Consider the following 21,336-nt stretch of genomic DNA (forward strand, 5'->3'; position numbering starts at 1 on the left):
ACACATCTTCATTAATAATGAGCAACCAACTGGTTTTCATTTTTTATTGAATCAACTGTTTTCCTTTTATTATTTCTTGAATTTAAACTGTGTTTAAGTAGCGTACTACACAATTTTCTTGTAGAAATAGATTTTGGTCTATGAGATGAGGTGATGTCAGAAACACAGTAGTGATTTTTGCCAGGTAAATCAGCACAGTTAAGTAAGCTTGGATTTTTATAAAATGATCAGCACTTAACTGTGTTAATCTTTCCAGTGTTACCAACTTTTTGAAAATAGGATAAAGATTAAAAATGTTATGGGAGTTTGAAACTGATTTTAAAAAGAAAAAAAGAGACCTAAAATCTTGACCCTCATTGTCTTAGTATTAAGATGTCCAGAACGTGCTGCATAAAATGGTTTCACTGATTCATAACTTTCTGATTGAAACTTTTTTAGTATTAATCAAAAGAAAATAATACATTAATGGACTCGTGTACAATTGATCTAAAAATGCCGGTGGAGGAAACCGATGCCAAAATCTGAAATAAATGATAAAACTGTACCTTTAAAAAATCCTCTTTTTGGTCATTTTTGCACTTTGTTCATACCGCAGGTCAATTAAATTTTTCTGCACAATTGTTCTGTCCATCCATCCATTATCTGCCGCTTATCCGGAGTTGGGTTGCAGAGGCAGAAGCCTTCGCAGGTAAGCCCAAACTTCCTTCTCCCCTGCCATTTCAACTAGCTAATCCAGCGGACTCCCAAGGTGTTCCCAGGCCCGCCGAAAGAGCACATCCTGGGTCGTACCCGGGGCCTCCTGCCAGTGGTTCATGCCCGGAACACCTCTCCGGGGAGGCGTCCATGAGGGTTAGGTTTAATGTGGAGGAGCAGCGGCACGACTCCGAGTCCCTCTCGGATGACCGAGCTTCTCACCCTATCTCAAATGGAGAGTCCAAACATCTTGTGGAGGAAACTAATTTTGGCCTCTTTGCTTGTATCTGGGATCTTGTTCTTTCGGTCATGGCCCACAGCTCGTGACTATAGGTGAGTGTAGGAACGTAGATTGACCGGTAAATCAAGAGCTTAGCCTTTTGGTTCAGCTCCTTCTTCACCACAACGGACCAATACAGAGTCCGCATCACAGCAGACACTGCACTGATCTGTCTGTTGATCTTCCACTCCATCCTGCCCTCACTTGTGAACAAGACCACAAGATACTTGAGCTCCTCCACTTGGGGCAGGATCTCATCCCCGACCCGTAGGGGGAATTCCACCCTTTTCAGACTGAGGAACGTGGTCTCGGATTTAGAGTTGCTGATTTTAATCCCAACCTCTTAGGGGTGGGTTATATGGCTTAAAAATTATATCACGAAGCAGTGCACCATTAACACTGTGTATATTGGAGATGGTGCGCTGTTGACCTCGACTCGGGACGTCGTGAGTCGGTGGGAAAAATACTTCAAAGACCTCCTCAATTCCACCGACAAGCCTTCCTTTGAGGAAGCAGATTCTGGGGACTCTTGAGATGTGATCTATCTCTGGGGCAGAAGTCACTCAGGTGGTTGAAAAGCTCCTCAATGGCAAGGCCCCGGGGGTGGATGAGAACCGCCCGGAGTTCCCAAAGGCTCTGGATGTTGTGAGGGTGTCGTGCTTGACACGCCTCTACAGCATTGCGTGGACATCGGGGACAGTGAAATGTTGTGTTTTACTCATAAATGGTCAACTGCAAAAATATTGCCATGCTAGCTAACATAATGTAACACTGACTAGAGGTTATTTTATGGTTTTCATTTTATTTGAAGCAATATATATTGCTACGGGGTAATATTTGATTTTCTTCCGTTTACAGGGGGAGAGAATTCATAGCTCTTCCAGATTTAGTGACCCACAAGCATTTGGACACATCAGGTATGTTTTAAATCTTCAATTTTATCATTGTACTGTTCAAAATTAAAAATGTTTATGGGTCGCTGATGGATAAAGATTTTCAACAGGTCAATTTAAAAAATATATATATATTTCTTATCTATTTTTTTTACACAAAGATGAATGGTAGCACCTTAAAGCCGCATTACAGAGTTTGAAATGTTAATGTTAATGTTGACAATGCTTCACCAATGCCCAGAGGAGTACAAAGAGCCCTGACTTTTATCTGCGACTGCGCCTGTCAGCTTGTATCTTTACCTCCATATTTCAGTGTGGAGTGTTCGGGTCAAACACTCCATAGTTTCTTGGGGGTGGGGAGGAGTGACATTTAGTTTTGTTAGCTAGCATACAACACAATTGGGATGGAAACTGAAAAAACAAGAAGAGGTCAGCTTCGAGCACTGCTCAAACTCCAGCTCAGACTCTTAGAAAAAATGTAGCTTATTCCATCCTCATGTGCATCCTACACGAGCTTGACACAGAGGCTGCAATTTTCAATACGTTTTAGGCCAGGGGTGGCAGTCGCGAGTAAAAAAGTGACAAACTCTGCAATGCAACTTCGATTGATTACACTACAGAGGCATCCATCTATCCATTACAACTAGTGTTGAGTATCGGTTTGGTTTTTATCAGATATCAATACTCTTTTATTTTCAGGGTTAAATTAAACATTTTAAATAAAGATGAAGGGAGTCACTGTGATAATTGAAAACAGAAATAAAAATCTTACTATCAAAATAATTTAGAAGATACACTTAACTCCTCAGGTTACTATTAGTAGCCTATACTGATTAAACAGCTCACGACAGCGGTTAGATGTGGCGCAGTGCGCCAAAAACCGCTCATTCCGCACATTAGTCCAAGTTAAAATAATTGAACTTACTTCGCCTTGCGGCAGCCAATCAGCTTTGAGTGTGGGCTACTTCACACACAGTCTCCTGTCTGCTCGCTGGTACCGAATTGTGAGCAAGGAAGTAGCATACAGTGCTGGTAAGTGTATTTACTTCTTGTACCCAGGTAGCAATAGTGTTTAGAGTCTATTAGGAAAAGCTATTTAGCACAACCACCGGCCGCCTGATTGCCACTAAAAAGTAGAATTGCTTGAGGGACACGTTCCTTAAACTAATTAAAAATATTTTTTTAAAGGCGCCAATGGAGATATTGGTGCTTCGGCTGTATAGTACCAGGAAAGAAAGGGAAGTACTCTGTGGCGCACGCGTTTGTTGACTCGCTAAAGTGCTGTACAGTAGTAGTTAACCAAGCGACACGGCTCCCCCTATCCATTGTATGCGCATGCACGACATGGTCCAAAACTCCCGCGGTGAAACGCTATCGAAGGAAGCGAGGCACAACGCTTCCTCCGCTTTTGGTGTCAACGTAGCATTAGTGTGCTACTGGAGCGCACGTCACGCAAGACAGCTCGGCTAGGTTAGATGGAAAGCGTTTGTGAACCACAATCTTAAGATCTATCCACGGATTTTCTATTGGATGTAGATCAGGACTTTAACTGAGCCACTCCAACACATTGATGATTTTTTATTTTTTTTTTACCAATCCATTGTTGCTTTAGCTTTATACTTCGGGCCGTGGTCTTGCTGAAAGGTGAACCATCGTCCTAGTCTCATGTCTATTGCAGACTCCAACAGGTTCTCTCACAAAATTGCCCTGTATTTGGCGCCATCCATCTTCCCGTCCACTCGCACTATCTTCCCTGTCCCTGCAGATTAAAAGCAGCCCAGAGCATTATGCTCCCACCTAGCCTGGCAAGCCACACCCATGTCTGGACAGGCATCCATAGACAGTGATTTGGCTCCGGCCGAAAACAGGCCGGCCAATCAAATTAGTCTATTTGCGCGACGTCGTCTTCGTGAGCATCTTCACTCTTCCAAGTTTTTCCCGTTACAACGACATAAGTCATTCACTACTGTCTCTCTTCGGCTGGATGTTGGATTTTTACTCTGTCTCCGCAGAAAATAAAAAGACTTTGAGTCGCTTTTCTGACGTCACTCCGCTTTTTCTCATTTCTCATTTGTTCATTCCACTGTCTGTTAGCTCAGGTTTGTCCCACCTCAGAAATGCGACTGATAGGGCGGTTGACCAGACTCACTCCTCGGCAAAGCCGCAAGTGGGTCGGGATTTCCAGGCTAGCTCCCACCACCATGTTTAACAGTGGAAATGGTGTGTTGAGACTGATGACGTTCTTACGCCAAACAGCGTTGGTCATTGTCAGGTTCATTCAACCTAGAACATTGAAAATACACAGACACAAGGAAGAGGAGACAAAACTCCTTGGCTCACTCGTGAGGAGAAACCAGCAAAGTTGTGAACAGATCACAAGCTCTTGCCCTTTCTCCCACACACTCTTACTCCTTTTTTTATTGGGTTTACCTATCACATACATTACTGCCCTGAGGGGTTTGGGGGGAAACGCATAGCAGCAATGTGACAATTGTTTACGCAGGTAACAATGCAGACATTCTTTAACACTAAAAGCTTCTCAACCATGAAAATGTTCCAGCCATTTGTCTTGTGATGAGGGCCCATTTCCTGTCTTGTGACTGCAGTCGACTCCAACTCACACCGTTCAAACAGAGGCCACAATGTTGAATAAATTCACAAGGTTGAATAAATGCTTTACAATTAATAAAAGACTGAATATGGGATAACTAATGTATACATTTGTCTGACGGTCATGTAGGGCAAGAAATTCAATTTTGGTCCCATCTGACCAAAGCACTTTCTTCCACTTGTCAGCAGTGTCTCCTACATGGCTCCTGACAAACTGCAGATGTTACTTTTTGTGGCTCGCGATAGAAATAGCTTTCTTCTTGCCACCCTACCATACAGGCCATAATAAGCGAAGTGCGCATTACGTTTGCACATTCGTGAAAAAAAATAAGTGAGGCTACCAACCAACTAACCGACATTTGAATGGCGCAGATTAGAGTGGTGACAGTCTTTGCGTAACTGTACACCTTTAAAGCTTGCAAGTCAACCCCCGAAGTCGGTATACCACATGCTATGCATGTTTAAAATACATTAAATAAAAAACATCAACTTTCCAGCGGTTGAAATGTTAGATATCAGAGCTCCATTCAATTGCATCCAATTCATTTCCAATGACCGTATGGTAGTTTAGCCTGCCCACAATGCACCACGCCGCTTCCCATAATGCACCGTGCAGTCGAGATGCGTACTTCGCTTATTGTGCAGTACTTGGCTGATGGTTGTTCTATGGACATATTCCCCTACCTCTGCTGTGGATCTTTGCAGTTAATTTAGAGTAGTGGTGTCCAAACTTGGTCCTCAGGGGTGGTGTCCTGAATGTTTTGGATGTTTCTCTTCTCCATCACACCTGAAGCTCACCAGCAAGTTCTGCATAAGCCTGTTAACGATCCTGAATACTTCAGCACATACTAGTTTTCATTTTTTTTTTTTTGTAAAACAAGTTTGAAATAAGCTATACACTTTGTTTCACTTCATGATTATGTGCTACTGTGCGTTTAACTTTCACATAAAATTTCAATGAACTGTATTTAGGTTTTAAAGTATCATAGCAAATTGTTTGCTGCTGAAATGCGAATAAAGCCCAGTTGAATAAGCAATATGACTCATTACCAGCACAGGGACCCAAATCAAAACACTTAAAGTTAACGAAACTGAAGCTTCACCTCCAGATTATTACGTCCAATAATGTGTAGAAAATCACTGTATGTAGGTTAATGGCAACTTTATTTATCATAGAATAACAAACACCATGGCACTGCACTGTATGGTTACTGTATGCTTGTAGTTATTCTCATTTATCCAGCTCATTTCGTTCTCAGTCATTACTGTTGTAATACCTGTTGAAAATGTAGAGTATAGCTAATGGTGAGAGATATTTCTAATCACTGCCTTTTATTTTTGTCCTCGACTTAACATGAAAATGGCTAGTTAGTGGCACTAAAAATGTTGAAGGACTGCTGCCTTTGATTTGCATTTTTTGGATTGAGTTATTTAAAGCATTAATATTTGCACAATTAAGTTGCCTTGTGAGGTTAGTATTAGTCATTACCATTAATGCAATTATATTAATAAGTTAGTGCGATAGGTATTAGGGATACACCAAAATGAAATTTTGAAACCGGAAATGGGAAATGCATGGCCGAAAACCGAAACAAAATATTATGACAATTTTTTAAATTATCATTGCATTTATTATAATTAATTAAAATTATAATATTATTATAAAATATTTAGGCCTATTTAGCCTGGGCATTTTAACAAAGCGCAATATAAATTGAAATGCGTCCTCACCACAGACATCAGAGATATGTTGGCGAATTGTATTATTAAACACCAACGCGGGGTGAGCAACTGAGCATTTTCTAGCGGTGGAATTGCACTTTATAGTCAATGGACAGTACTTCGCACCGGCGGGCACGGATGCGTGCGGTGCAGATGACGCATTTGTAGGCTATTAGCAGCGGGACACGGTGAGGCGCACTTAAAATCAGCACATTCACATATTCACCACCGTATAAAAATAAATAAATTTCTTCGTACCAGCCAATCGGCTTTGGGAACGGACTGCAAAGTCACACACGGCGTCCTATACATATCTGTAGTCACCCAATAGCAATAGTGCTAACATTAGCTAAAGTATTTAGCACGGCCACCAGAATGCAAGTGAAAAAGTGGAAGCCCTCGAGGGACTCTCATATAAGAAAAAAAGAGAGAAAGGCGCTGCAGGAGAAAGAGTGTCTCACCTGTAATGCAGTACTCTGCAGCGCTCTCTTTTTTGACATGGTTTACCAAGCGACCCTCTCCTTCTTCGGTGTGCACAATGAAGCTGCCGGTAGACAGCGAGCAGCAAAGCGGACACTCACTCCCGTGTTTGGTGTTTAATTCAAACAGACACTATCATCTATCCCTTGCATTTTTGTTTGTTTTTTTGCGTCACCACAACATTTTTTTTCGGTCATATTCTTTCGGCTTGAATTTTATTTTTGCTATTTTCGGGCGAAAAAATTTTGGTGGCTGAATATTCGGTGCATCACTGATATACATCGCAAGATATACCGCAGTAATGGGGTCCCATGATAATGTTCTTGACAAGATGTTTTTATAGCAATAATGTTACTTTTTTCAGATCTTTAAACACAAATTTAAAATTATACAAAAGTGTTTATAAGCAAAAGGCCTTGTGAAGATGCTGGATGTAGCTTGTAAGAGTGTATCATTATTCATATTGCAGAGTACTCGTACAGAGGTGGACTGAAAAAGACTTGACAGAAAGAACCCACTGAGAAAAAAAAAATTATAGATTGCAAATGCACATAGGGACAAAGACTAACCGGAAATTATACTGTTTCCCCATAATGAACATTTTTTGGAAAAAGGGACAATCATGCAAGACTGAAATACAGGGGTGGCAGCATTATATTGTTTTGCTGCACTTGACAAATTGTCATTGTGAGGAAAGGACATTATGTGGAAATACTCCTGCAGCATCTCAAACCATCAGCCAGGAAGTTAAAGCTTGGGTATGAATGGCTTTTGAATGGACAATGGCCCGAAGCATACTGCCAAACTGGTTACAAAGTGGCTTATGAATAACGAATTGAGTGTTTCGGGGTAGAAATCGCAAAGCCTTTATCTCAATGCTATTGTAAATGTATGATCAGACCCAAAAAGGCATGTGCAATGTTAGGAAGAATGGGCCAAAACTATGAAAAGCTAGTGGAAGGATATCCAAAACGTTTGGCCAAAGTCATACAATTTAAAGGCATGGTACAAAATATTAATTAAATGTATGTAATATTCTGAGTTTGAAGAAAGTAATGCAAAATTGTCTGGGGGAAAAAAGTCTCATGTTTGGCATTTAGCAAATATAAATATTTTTATGTGATCCTAATTGGTCCAGAACAGGGGGCGGGGAAGTCTGATTAGACAGTAGGGGAGTTTCTTGTTATGATGTTCTATAATGGGAATCATAACCAGTGGTGCAACAATAGATATTAGCTCGTTTTGGTTCTCTAAAATGCTGTTTTGCTTTATTTTCAGAGTTCCTCTCAGATGTAGCGCCTTTCCGGAAAAGTCCTAATCTTTCAACACTCAAGAAAAGGTGGGACTTGGAGTCCTCTCCAAAAGTATTCTCAGGGCAAAGTAATTTGTAGTTGTTGTATACTGAAGACATTTGAGTTGGAGATCAGAAAATGAATATGAAACAAAGAACTATAATTCCAGCTTTTATTTCATGGTACTTGCATCTAGATGTGTGAAACGGCACCTTTTGTTTTGAACTCACCCACTTTTCAAGTGAGCATAAGTATTTTAACAGACATTAAGTAAATTTAAAGTGAATAGAATTTAATAGTAGCATAATCCTTCTTTTGCTACAACTGCATCAAACGTGCAACCCATTGACTTCACAGACTGTGACATTCTTCATTTGAAATGCATTTCCAGGCCTTCATTGCAGCTTCGTTCAATTCTTGTTCTTAAGGGGTTCTCTCTTCAGTCTCCACTTCAGGAGGTAAAATGCTTGCTCTATTGGGTTAAGATCTAGTGATTGACTTGGCCAGGCTAAGGTTTTCCCTCTGATAAGTCCTTTGTTGTGTTGGCAGTGTGTTTTGGGTCATTGTCTAGTTCAGAGGTGGGCATCAAGGGCCGGAATCCTGCAGGTTTTGCATGTTGCCCTTCTCCAACACAGCTGATATATGATCAGCTCATCAGCAAGCTCTGCATAAGCCTGATAACGATCCTGTTGATTGGAATCAGCTTGTGTTGGCAGTGAGAAACCTCCAAAACCTGCAGGACTCCGGCCATCGAGGACCGGGATTGCCCACCTCTGGTCTAGTTGCATGATGAAGCTTCTCCCGATTAGGTTGGATACATTTTTCTGTAAATTGCCAGACAAAATGGTTTTGTTGGCTTTAGAATTAATTCTGCTGTTACCATGACTTGCATCATAAAACAGGGTTGGCCAAGTTCGGTCCTCGTGAGCCACTATCCAGCCTGTTTTCCATGTTTCTCTCCACTAACACACCTGATTTATGATCAGGATCGTTATCTGCAAAGCTTGCTGATGAGCTGATCATTAGATGCAACTGTGCTGGAGGAGGGAGACATGGAAAACAGGCTGGATAGTGGCTCTCGAGGAGTGAACTTGGCCACCCGTCATAAGCAGACAAGTGAACCTGTTCCCAAAGCAGCCATGCAAGCCCTAGCCATGATATTACCTCCACCATGCTTCACAGATTAACGTGTGTGTTTTGGATTATAAGCAGATCCTTTATTTCCCCATACTTTGGCCTTTCCATCACTTCGGTGGTGGTTAATCTTGATCTTATTCGTCCATAAAGCTTTGTTCCAAAATGGTTATGGCTCATCTATGTACTTTTTTGCAAAGTCCAGTCTGGCTTTCCAATTATTTTTCCGGATGAGTGGTTTGCATCTTGTGGTTTGTTTGGCCTTTAGATTTCTTTTCTCAAATTCTTCTTCAAACAGTTAATTGTGATACCTTCACCGCTGCTCTGTGGAGGTTGGCAGTAATGTCACTTTGACCAGGGATGTGATTTTTCCGCTAATTCGCGGAATTCCGCTTTTTTTATCTCCAAAAATAAAATGTTACAAATTTTTAAGTGGTAAAAAATCCGATTTCGTCTCAACAGCGTTCCATTTTAGTGTTTCCGTAACTGAAATGAAACTGATCTTGCGATTGGCTGAAGTCTCCGTGTTGACCAATAAACGCGCTTGTTATAAAGGCATAGGCGTATGCCATTGTTTGTTGACCAATAAACGCGCTTGTTATAAAGGCATAGGAGTATGCCATTGTTTGTTGACCAATAAACGCGCTTGTTATAAAGGCATAGGAGTATGCCATTGTTATGCCATTGTTCATTTCTCAGACGTTTTTGCCGGGTGTTTAAAGAAATGTCCGTGATCGAACGCAAAGATGCTCCGCGAGTTAAGGAAATTGACAAGATCGTAAAAAACAAGTTTCGATGGGACTGGTTAGAGAAGGATATATCTACAAATGTTGGAAAGAAGACTGTGACGAATTTGTTCAGTGACTTTATTCGGAAGATCGATCGTGCCGGGAAAGCGCTTTGCATTTGGTGCCATGATACCGTTGACTATGGTGGGAGAGGTTTCAAAGCTCTTGAAAGTCACGCAAAGAGCAAAAAAAACGTGAAAGAACTCCAGTCAAGAACAAATTATTCCATCGCTGGAAGTTTCGGTGCCCAAACGAAAACTCCAAAACTTTACGGCCCCCATCCCTTATTGACATCACAATCGGAAGCGGTAATAGAGAGACGTGATCCACCCCAACAACCTGTACCAGTTGCTGACAGAGTCGTGAATTTTGAGGTCGGTGGTAAACGTTTCAAATTAATCGAAATCAAATTTTCGAAAATATTATAACGTAATAAAAATGGCCATAAATATTTAACATGGTTAATCATTGACACAAACTCAAATGAATGCTGCATGTTTGCACTTTTCAGCTTTCAATATGTTGACTGTCTTGATGTATGCAGTTACAGAGATGATCTTAGTCAATCATGCATTCGATGAATGCATGATTGTGTTTTTAGCAGAGCTTGCTGCATGAGGTATTTTATGTTTTTGTTATGCATTATGTATTAAATTAAGAATGATTGATTAAATGATTTATTGCATGGTAAATATATATGATGATATTCTCAGTGATAGTTTTTAAAAGCAAAGGCAGTCCAATGTTTTTGAATGTGACTGATTTTGAGTTGACTAAAACTGCAATTTTATATGGGATAGTTCAATATACATTGAAAATTTATGCTGTTGTTTTGTCTATTTCTTTGTCATCTGAGTGCATTGAAAGTACTCAAAAACACGGAAAACCCATGAGCTCTGGACCTAGCTGAGTGCCCGCGGCCCCCAGACCCCCGGCTAAATTTTCAGATAATTTCACTTTGGTCAAATCACATCCCTGTTTGACTTATTTCTGAGCGTTTCTTTACAGCTCTCACAATGTTTCTGTCATCTACTGCTATTTATATCCTTAGCTGACCCGCTTGATGTCTGTTGCACAGTACACCAGTAGCCCAAATGACCCAAATGTCTTCAGTATACAACCACAACAAAATAAAGTGACCTTGCCATTCCAATATGTTGTCAGGGGACTCTATTATTCATACTAATTGTTGTCTTGTAATTGTATTCTATTTTTATTATGTCATGCTTTTGAATTTTAGGGAGAATACACACAACCCTGAAATCCTTGAGGATAATGGCTCATGAGTGGGATTCGTATTTTCAAACTGTCTCACCACTGTCATCAGACACAAAGACGTTGAGATCAGAGCAAGAAGGAAGTCTTGCCGAACATATCGAGACCTTTGTGAGACAGCATGAACTCTCCAACGCCACAGCTTCACACGCTGCCCATGCAACAGACTCTACATTTGATACAAACTATTACTCGACTTCCAGCATTGGAAATTCCACTTCTGATTGTGCTTTTGAAAGCTTATGTAGAGAAACACCTTGGCAACCTGATGAAGAACTCATGTTAAAGGATTCCTCATTGAGATGTGAAGACGCAGATGTTAAAGATGTAGCCATGAATGGATTGTCTTCATCTGGACCTTTGCCTTCATCCTATTCAGCTGAGTTGCAAGGACTTAAGCAAAACTGTGAACTTTTAGCTTCATCACTTCTTGAGGATTATTCAGATGTCAGTAGTTGCTCAGACACAGATGTAAATGAAACAAGGCCTTCTTGTAAATTTATTACTAGTTCAACTCAACAGCCCAAATCTGATTCTACGACAAAACAAAGTCCGTCAGAATGGCTTTTCACCCACCTTGAAAATGTGACATTTTCAAATGACATAAAAGAAATTTGCCCAGGTTCACCAAAATTGAATGTTGGGGAAAATCCAGCTGAAGAGACAGACGAAACTTTAGTAAAACATGGTACTTGCAACATAGTACAAAATCAGTCCTTCGAAGTGATTTCAACTAGCGAGGGAGGGACCATTGAAGACTGTAATGACAAAGTGGGAGTTGCAAGTCAAGAACAAAAGAATGTGGAGGATGATCAAATTGAGGGATACTACTCAGACATCTCTGTAAGTGACAGTGAAAACATGAACGGCATGAAGGTTCAAACAGATCATATGACGGACCAGAGGACTGTAACGCCTGAATGTGCGAAACCATCAACTGCAAAGATGAAAGATGACAATGGACTGGAGAAAGAAACAGAGGAAACAAAGGAATCATGCCCACTGCAAATTGAAGTAATTGACAACCCTAATGCCAATGGACAGCAAAAAATAAACCTGGCACTTGTTGAGGAAGCTTGCAGTGGTGTCCATGAAAGTCAAGAAAAAAAGTTTGATTATTTGGGTGATGAAACGTTAAATGCACCAACGCAAACGAATATTGAATTCTCCAGTGTTCATGATCATTGCATGGAAATCAACAACCTGCTGTCAGATATGGAGATCAAATGTCAGGACAATGAAATGAAGCCAGAAACCGCTCAAATCTTAGATTCTCCTGAGACAGATTCTAATACTGCCATTTGTGAATTGGAATGCACAAATACGCTGGAGGCCAACCGCCAAGATATTGGGTCCTGTTTACAGTTATCGAAAAATGAGCCTTCTCAAAATGTGGTTCTGGACAATATTTGTAGCGCTGCTCTGGTGTGTAATGGTCATTTGAGTGATGCCAGTGGCAAGCAGACTTTATGTAGTAATTTAGATTCCACTCTAATTACAAGTACCCCAAGAGCAGATACTGACTTTGTTAGTGATAATTTGAAAAATAACATTATCAATCCAGGTGTTGATATAATCTCAGACTGGCCACAACAACCCTGCTCAATTACAGACTCAGATATTTGTGACAAAGAAGAAATTATGTGTTGCCGAGAGGAGAATCAGACATCCTGTAAAGATTCAGATGGTACTGGTGTGGCTGTTGATGTTACTATTTTGGATGTACATGTTGACAACAAAAACAGCATTTCAAATGATTTAAAATCCTCACAGAAGAGCAACTTGAGTGATGAGTGCAATTCTAACAAGGAAAAGGATTCTTGGGAGAACACTCCTCTATGTCCACAGAAGTCACTTCATAGTCCAGTACCCACTGAACAAGAAGATGTAAGGGTGTCAGTCGAAGGGATGGACACTTGCAAGGAAGAAAAGTTTATGCCTGGTGAGCAGAATTGGGAACCTCCTGTTAAAAAAGACTCAAGTGACACAGACTCAATGAAACTTGAAGAAAAATGTATTGTCCAATCAAAGGGAAATAGGATGGACGAGTCAGAACAACAAGGTAGTGCTATGATATCCTCTTTACAAATGAGGAAACGCCTACAGCCTGTCGTAATTATGGATAAAATGGATTCTGCATCAAGTAATTCATATGAGTGTGCAGTTTGCCATGAAATAACCCACAGTTCGGATAATCTAATAGAGCACCACCACTATCAACATTCACACCAGATCTTCCAGTGTTGCAAGACATCCAATCAATATCTCATGAGTAATGAACAATCAGACATGAATGTTGTCAACAAGACCAAAGATACTCACCTGGCTTCTGAGTGTTCTAATAAAAAAAGAAAACCTCATCATTGCAGTATTTGCAATTTGACAATCTCAAAAATACTTGAGTATGTGAAACACATGCGTTGTCACACTAATGAAACACCTTATAAGTGCGATGGATGTGGCTTTTATTTCACACAGCCTGGGTCCTTAAAAAGACACAAGGCCAAACCTAATACATGCAAGAAATTCAAACCAGGAAATCCCGAGGCAAAATCCAGTGACAATGAAGTTAAGTTAGGTATACTTGAAACTTCACCACCACAAAAAGTTGTGATAAGTAGGACACCGCTTGAAAATCTGCCTCAATGTTACGTGAATTTGTTTGATGTTTGCAGAACTGATGTCTGTATATATTGTGGCAAACAATACTCAACTCCGAGGCAAGTTAAGAAGCATATTTACAGAATGCACAAAGAAAACCATCCAGGTGTTTGGCAAAATGATGCTACGATGAAAATAATTAAAAGAAGAAATAGGAAGCCTATGGAAATACATATTGAAAAAACTGAGAATATTGAAAATGAGATGAGACATAAATGTGCTCTGTGTCCACGACTATTCAAGTACTCATACAACAGAGCAAGACATTTACGTGACTGTGTCAGACTGGTTTGTAGTAATGAGGGAAAGATTGGTGAGAAATATCGCTGTCCACTGTGCCACGCTATGTTTTCTCATTCAAATAATCGATACAGACATATTAATACCTCCTGCTTTAGAAAAACTCTTCAAGGATTAGTACAAGAGGTCAAATCTGAGAAAAAATCCAAACTCGATATTAAGAGAGAGATGAGCACAAAGGGACAGAAAGAAGAGGACATGGACAACAAGCAGATGGAATCCAATTTGACAGTCCCTAAAACTGAACAGTCTTATAAATGCGGTGTCTGTCCGGCGGTTTTCCAGCAAGTGTCTGATCTCTACAAACATGTAAAGAGACATGAGTCTAAAATCACAGGCAAAATGATCAAGTACAAGACGTCTGTTTTGTCCAGCAAGTCAAACATAGCAACTTTGAGGACAAAGACTGAGGAGACGGAGAATGTTCGGAAATCAGATGAGAATGTCAGTGTTTCCCTGAACTGTCGGTATTGTGAAAAAAACTGTGACACGCAACAGTCATTAAAGATACATGAGGGGTGTCACAAAGGTAAAAGGCCATACCGCTGTCTCAAATGTGGAAGAGGGTTCAAGAAAAGAGTCAACCTTATGGGTCACAAAGTTGTCCATCAGAGTGTCCAGTGCACACTTTGCAGAAAGATTCTTCCAAATGCCAGAAATCTTGTCCAGCACGCCAAATTGCAACATAAAGGGAAAAGGTTTCCATGCTCCAATTGTCAAAAGCTGTTTTTGAGTCCTACAGAGCTCCTAAGACATCTAAAAGTACATCAAAGGGAAGAGAAGGCAGCTACTTTGAAGGAAACACCAAAGTCCGAACAAGAACCAAGTAAACCAAATGTGCTACAGTGTTCCCTTTGCAAAGAGGTATTTGATGCTGCCCTCTTACTAAGGAGACACAGTCTTACACATATATCCTCGTGTCATTGTCCATATTGCAATAAAAAGTTCAAAGCCCGTCGTTATTTGCTAAGTCACATGATCAGACACACAGGAGAGAAACCTTATTCCTGTGCTCAATGTGGAAAATGTTTCTATCAAAAAACATCCCTGGAAACTCATCAGGAAAAGTGTGTGGAAACTCATAAGCTAACTCAGGAGGAAGTGTGCATTCCAACTCGCATCCAAGAGCATTCCAGACTCAAAGTGTGTTCAATTTGTTCCCGAACATTTACAAAGAAAGTACACTTGAAGGCTCACATCAAAGGCCACAAGTTAAATACTCTGCGAGTCTGCAACAATTGTGGGATGTACTTTGGCACAAATACATTTCCTCCCCATAAGAAAAAATGTGGAGAGATGTTACAAACTAATAATATCCCATCTTCTAACGCCGAAGCCTGTCAAAACATTCCGAAGAAAAGCCAAACTGTTACTGAGCGCCCTTCAAAGTCCAGTGCATCAAGGATTTTCCCGATCAAGTGTTTAATTTGTTCCCGAACATTTAAAAAGAAGGGACACCTGAAGGCTCACAACAAAGGCCACAAGTTAAATACTCTGCAAGTCTGCAACAATTGTGGGATGTACTTTGGCTTGAGTAAAATAGCTCTTCATAAGAGAATATGTGGAGAGATGTTGCAAACTAACAATATCCCATCTTCTAATGGCGAAGCCTGTCAAAACATTTCGAAGAAAAGCCAGACTGTTACTGAGGACCCTTCAAAGTCCAGTGTATCAAGTATTTTCCCGATCAAGTGTTCAATTTGTTCCCGAACATTTAAAATGAAGGGACACCTGAAGGCTCACAACAAAGGCCACAACTTAAATACTCTGCGAGTCTGCAACAATTGTGGGATGTACTTTGGCTTGAGTAAATTTGCTCTTCATAAGAGAATATGTGGAGAGATGTTGCAAACTAACAATATCCCATCTTCTAATGGCAAAGCCTGTCAAAACATTTCAAAGAAAAGCCAGACTGTTACTGAGGACCCTTCAAAGTCCAGTGTATCAAGTATTTTCCTGATCAAGTGTTCAATTTGTTCCCGAACATTTAAAAAGAAGGGACACCTGAAGGCTCACAACAAAGGCCACAACTTAAATACTCTGCGAGTCTGCAACAATTGTGGGATGTACTTTGGCTTGAGTAAATTTGCTCTTCATAAGAGAATATGTGGCGAGATGTTACAAACTAACAATATCCCATCTTCTAATGATGAAGCCTGTCAAAACATTCAGAAGAAAAGCCAGACTGTTACTGAGAACCCTTCAATGTCCAATGTGTCAAGGATGTTTCCTTTCAAGTGTCCTAACTGTCCAAAGAGGTTCAGGTTCAGATCAGTATTCTTAAGGCACACAGCGTCGCATACCGGCTTACAACCATATGCATGTATGCATTGTGGTAAACAATTTCCATCCGATGCATTGCAGTTGTCGCATGAAGAGAGCTGCAATATTTCCAAGGAAGAGGAATCAAAAATTGAGTCTTCACGGGAATTGGTAAGCCTGCCCGCTCGCATCGAAGAAGCACAGATAACCCTAGAAAAAGCTGGCAATGAGTACAAATGCAAATTCTGCACAAAGACATTTGTAAAGCCACGAAGCCTGCGACGTCATATTTTGTCTCATAATGAAGTGAATCCCTATCGCTGCAAAACCTGTGGAAGCTGCTTTTCAAGATATGATTATCTTAAGGTACACCATGCTCATTGCACAGGAGAACGATTGCGGTTGCAAATCTGTATTCCCAAAATCAGTTTGGATGATGTTGGCAAGGGCTGGCAAAAAAGGTTTGCCAGTGAACCAAGGAAACAGCAGGAGAGATTTGACTGTAAAGTTTGTTCCAAGAGCTTCCCAGCTCAGTCTGGATTGTCCCGCCATGTCACACTATTCCATACTGTCAAATTGTTTAAGTGCTTACGTTGTGATGCAAGGTATACCCACGAAAAATCTCTGAAATACCACAGGAAGCATAGTTGCAAAAAAGTGTCCAAGAAAACAGATACTACTCAACCACAGGATAATCTACCATCTGAAAATGTTAACAAGGCACTCAGTGAGGAAGAACCTACGCTCAGGTTTCATTCTAACAAAAAGCTCAAATATGCTTGCAGTTTCTGCCCCCGTTCTTTTCTGAACAACACACGGTTACGGTTCCACATTCGTTTGCACACAGGAGAGAAGCCGTTTGCTTGTGATTGTGGCCTGCGATTCATCAGGAAGGACTACTTAAAACGCCATTGTCTAAAGTGCACTGTTAAACTTTGCAAAACATGTGGAGTAGCATTCCCACAAAAAGAACTTAAGGATCATCAAAGTACCTGTACTTCAAAATCAGGCCAGTCAACAAAGCAGGAAGACATTTCTGAAAGCCTTACAAAAGGCTTTTCTTGTGCATACTGTTCTTCCCGATTTTCTTTATTTTCTCAGCTTCAGGAACATTTTTTGAATGCACACAAACTGGAAACTGTGGATCCGCCAGTGTCTACTGCTCCTCTTCAACAACATCTTTCAAAGCTTCCAATCAATGAAGATGATAGGGAAGACAAACAGCACATTGAAGGTACTAATTTGACATGTAAACTAGATACCGCAATTGTTGGTGATGTTTCGGAGTCATTTGTTTGCCAAGTCTGCAATGTGTCCTTTGAAAATAAAGCTGGACTAATGGGACATTCTCGTGTGCATTCAAAAGAGATCCCTTACAAATGCAAAACCTGTAAGAAAGGCTTTTGGAATAAAAGTCTACTCCGCAACCACAGCAGGAAATGCAGGTTTGGATATGTCACTGCAAGGGTTACAGCTCAGAAATTGGAATTACCTCTAAAAGCAGACCTTAATCTGACACTGCCCGACTCCGTTCTAATGTTCACAGGTGAACCACAGACAGACACTGGAGTTCTGCAGAAAACGCTCTCATGCAAAGATGAATTAAAGGAGCCTCCACAAAACCCTGTCGAACATGAGACGCAAGACAGTGCAAACAATGATAAAGTGGTTCAGTACCAATGTTCTGAGTGTGATTTGAGTTTCACTGATGGCTTGATGCTCATCAGTCACCTTGAAGAACACGGGAGAGAGGAGCAAGCCAATAAACGCTTTTCCTGTATGAAGTGTCATCGTGGTTTTCCCAAAGAAACAGACCTTGACAAACACATGAGAGCTCATGGTCTTAGTAAGAAATTTGCTTGCTCATTGTGTTCAAAGTCATTTTACACGTCATCAGATTTGGAAATACACAAAACGTACCATGACTCAAACAGACCATTTGCCTGTAAACTGTGTAGCCACAGGTTTTGGTCCAGGCAGTCTCTTTGCTATCATTACAATGACGAGCATCCTGACCATTCATTTTCTTGTCGTTTCTGTAACAAGACTTATGCCGTCAAAAAGTCCCTCCAAAGACACTACAGAAAATGGCATAAAAAAGAGCAAAATAACTATGAAAGCAGTCATGAGCTGGAACCTGTTGTGGCCAGTGAAAGTGGTGAGGATGAAAGTAGTGGGAACAGTGACTCGGACTCTGCGCCATATTTCCCATGCCATGTATGTGGAAAGACATTCCCAACATCAGAAAATCTGGAAGATCATCAAAAATGTCATCTCGGTGAAAAACCTCATGAATGTGCGGAATGTGGCAAATGCTTTTTCCAGGCCGCCCAGTTGGAGCACCACAAACGTATGCACAAGTCAGAGTTACAGTGTCAGGTGTGCGGAAGAGGATTTGTGTCCCACTTTGCCCTGCGCAAACACAAACACAGTCACGGCAAGAGTCGTCCACACCGTTGCACCAAATGTCAGCTCAGCTTCTCAGGAGCCTCCCAGTTAGCAGAGCACATGTCTACACACCGGGAAGAAAACTTTCCATGTGACATATGCAATCAAGTGTTCCCCTCCAAGAGTAGTAGAGCTGAGCACCGAAAAGAACACACAGTTTCAAGTGAGCGCCCCACACCTTTGCCTGACAAGTCGTCATCTCTCACTGAAAGTTACCCCACAAACATGAACCTGAGATACCGTTGTGGTTTGTGCAACGAGCGCTTCAAAGACCCAGAGGACCTCTCGGCGCATGGTTGCAAGGTCTCTAAGGAACGACCGTATTCCTGTTCTGATTGCGATAAACATTTTCTGCACTCGTCCCATCTGAAACTGCACAAGGCCACCCATCGAGAGTCAACGGATGATCGTGGCTATTCATGTAATCGCTGCAATACCAGTCATTCCTCTCTTGAGCACTTCCTCAGCCATCTGAAGACCCATGAAAATGAGGTTACTTCAACTGGAAATAATGCTGACGGGTTCCGATGTCCCATTTGCAGCCAATGGTTTACCCAGGCTTCCCAATGGATTTCCCATTTTCCTGTTCATTCTCTGAGTACGCTGAAATGCAAACTGTGCAAAATTACATTTTCTTCTGAAAATGAGCTTGAAAAACATGAGCGGAGATATCATACACCTGTTTCGGGATTTGATTGCAAGGGATGTAACAAGAGATTTGTGGGAAGTGAAGCTTTCCACCAACACTCTTGTTCCCATAAACGGCAAAAAATGGTGACTGTACACAAGTCGGGTGCAGAAACTAAACGTCAGAATACTGTGGAGGAGGAAGAAATTGATGTTACTGGAGAGGAGTTGTACAACTGCAACGCTTGTTCAATGCCGTTCTCTTCAAAAAGTATTCTCTTGGAGCATCTGAATAAAGTGCACTTAAATGAGAAACAATTCAAATGCAAGCAGTGTTCAAAATCCTTCGCCTTCAGCCATTTGCTTCAACAGCATGAGCTAAAAATGCACATGAAACCGGCTCAACCAGCATCACAAACCAAGCTGAAATGTCGCCAGTGCGCTTCCGAGTTTGACACCGCTCAAGATCTTTCATTGCACATGAGAATGCATGCTGAACGACAAGTCGGACAGTACCGCTGCGATATGTGCTACAAGTCATTTGCACACTCCGCTCAGCTTTTGCGGCATCAAGAAAGCCATGTTGGCCAAATTGTGTATGAATGCACCGAATGTGACAAGGCCTTTGCTTTCCCCCACCTGCTGGAGGAGCATCGACAGATGCATGCTTAGCTTTCAAAATAATGCCATAGAATAACTCATTCAAAATGTCAGATCCGATTTGTCAATTCCTCTTGATCTTGTAAATATTATGTTGTTGGACTTGTTATAAATACATAGACCAAATGTTCTTGATGCTGTTTGTTCATATATTGTACATTTGTTCTCTCATTTCAGATTGTAAAATTGTATATTGTTGGGTGGGGCATTGTGTTATAAGGCTTCAATATTTTTGAAGTTTTATGCTTCGAGTTCAAGGCTTAGGAAGTTTGTCGGTTCTCTTGGTGACTATGACCTCATCATATGCCCAGTCATGTTTTTGTAGATACTTCTGTGATTGTAGTCTGTTTAAAATTGAGGAAACTCTTGTACACTCCTTTGACAAATGTTCCGACTGAATTTAAAAAATATCTGACTTGAACATGTTCTTTTATTGATTTAGTTTATTAAATCAACTGGAAACCCTACTTTGAGTTTTGTTTTTACTTCAAGAGGGGGAAAATAAATGTGGGTTTGTCATGAGAAGTGACGCTTAATTTGACCCAATAGTTCACAAGGTAAAATGTGGGTTGTCACTTGATACTTTTTAAGTTTTATCAGATTGTGAAGGCCCAATAAGCTTGTACATCTATTAGATACTGCTTGATCAAACATATAAGGGCATGTTTGGCACGGAGGCAGCCTTGGTTGCAGTACGATGATTGAGTTTGTTTCATTCATTCGTTTGGGAGCAGAGCAAAACGTCTCATGTACACAAGAAGCCAAACGACAGCTCAAATGTATTAATAAACAAAAAAGGATCACCATATACACCAGTAATAACAAAAGAAAAAAGCTCTATATATATATATATACTGCTCAAAAAAGGAGTGGGAAAAAGAAAACTTTGTGGTCATGTTATCGACATTAGGGCTAAGTGGTGTGTTGGCTCCGGGGGTGGAGAAAGATTCTGGTCCAATCAGGCAGACCCAAACATATAGGCTCTTTGCACAGCTCGACTACTTCCTAAACTTGATACCAGTCCTTTGTTTCCTGTCTTTCCTGAGTGGACAAATTGATTAATCCAGGTGTGTCTGTCCATTGTTATTGTGGTTACTGAGGTCAGGCACACCTAGATTAATCAGCTTGTCCACTCATAAAGACAGGAAAGGAAGGAGTGCTGTTGAGTTCAGGAAAAAGCGGTTTGCGAAGAACCCATTGTGAAGGTCTCT

The 21,336-nt window shown here is 40.9% G+C and overlaps 2 protein-coding genes across 2 annotated transcripts in view; both read left to right on the forward strand.

The window, feature by feature from the left end:
• LOC147172185 (uncharacterized) overlaps positions 1-21,336 on the forward strand; it is a 37,708-nt gene that overhangs the window by 3,009 nt on the left and 13,363 nt on the right. Inside the window, exon 2 of the mRNA XM_086078023.1 lies at positions 1,832-1,890. The gene's annotated coding sequence lies outside the window, so the exon portion shown is untranslated. The remainder of the gene's footprint in view (positions 1-1,831; positions 1,891-21,336) is intronic.
• znf1035 (zinc finger protein 1035) lies at positions 603-20,592 on the forward strand. Its single transcript, XM_086078020.1, has 4 exons — positions 603-688; positions 1,832-1,890; positions 7,957-8,017; positions 11,133-20,592. Exon 4 carries the CDS (start codon positions 11,168-11,170, stop codon positions 20,135-20,137), a length of 8,970 nt encoding a protein of 2,989 aa, XP_085934146.1. The 5' UTR covers positions 603-688; positions 1,832-1,890; positions 7,957-8,017; positions 11,133-11,167; the 3' UTR covers positions 20,138-20,592.

Source organism: Leptonotus elevatus, chromosome 6, assembly GCF_054856555.1.
Source record: "Leptonotus elevatus isolate MCC_2025b chromosome 6, RoL_Lele_1.0, whole genome shotgun sequence".
NCBI classification, from domain to species: Eukaryota; Metazoa; Chordata; class Actinopteri; order Syngnathiformes; family Syngnathidae; genus Leptonotus; species Leptonotus elevatus.

What these genes read in the sequence shown, in the direction of transcription:
- znf1035 (XM_086078020.1), top strand. Translation starts at nt 11,168, where the DNA reads ATGGCTCATGAGTGGGATTCGTATTTTCAAACTGTCTCACCACTGTCA.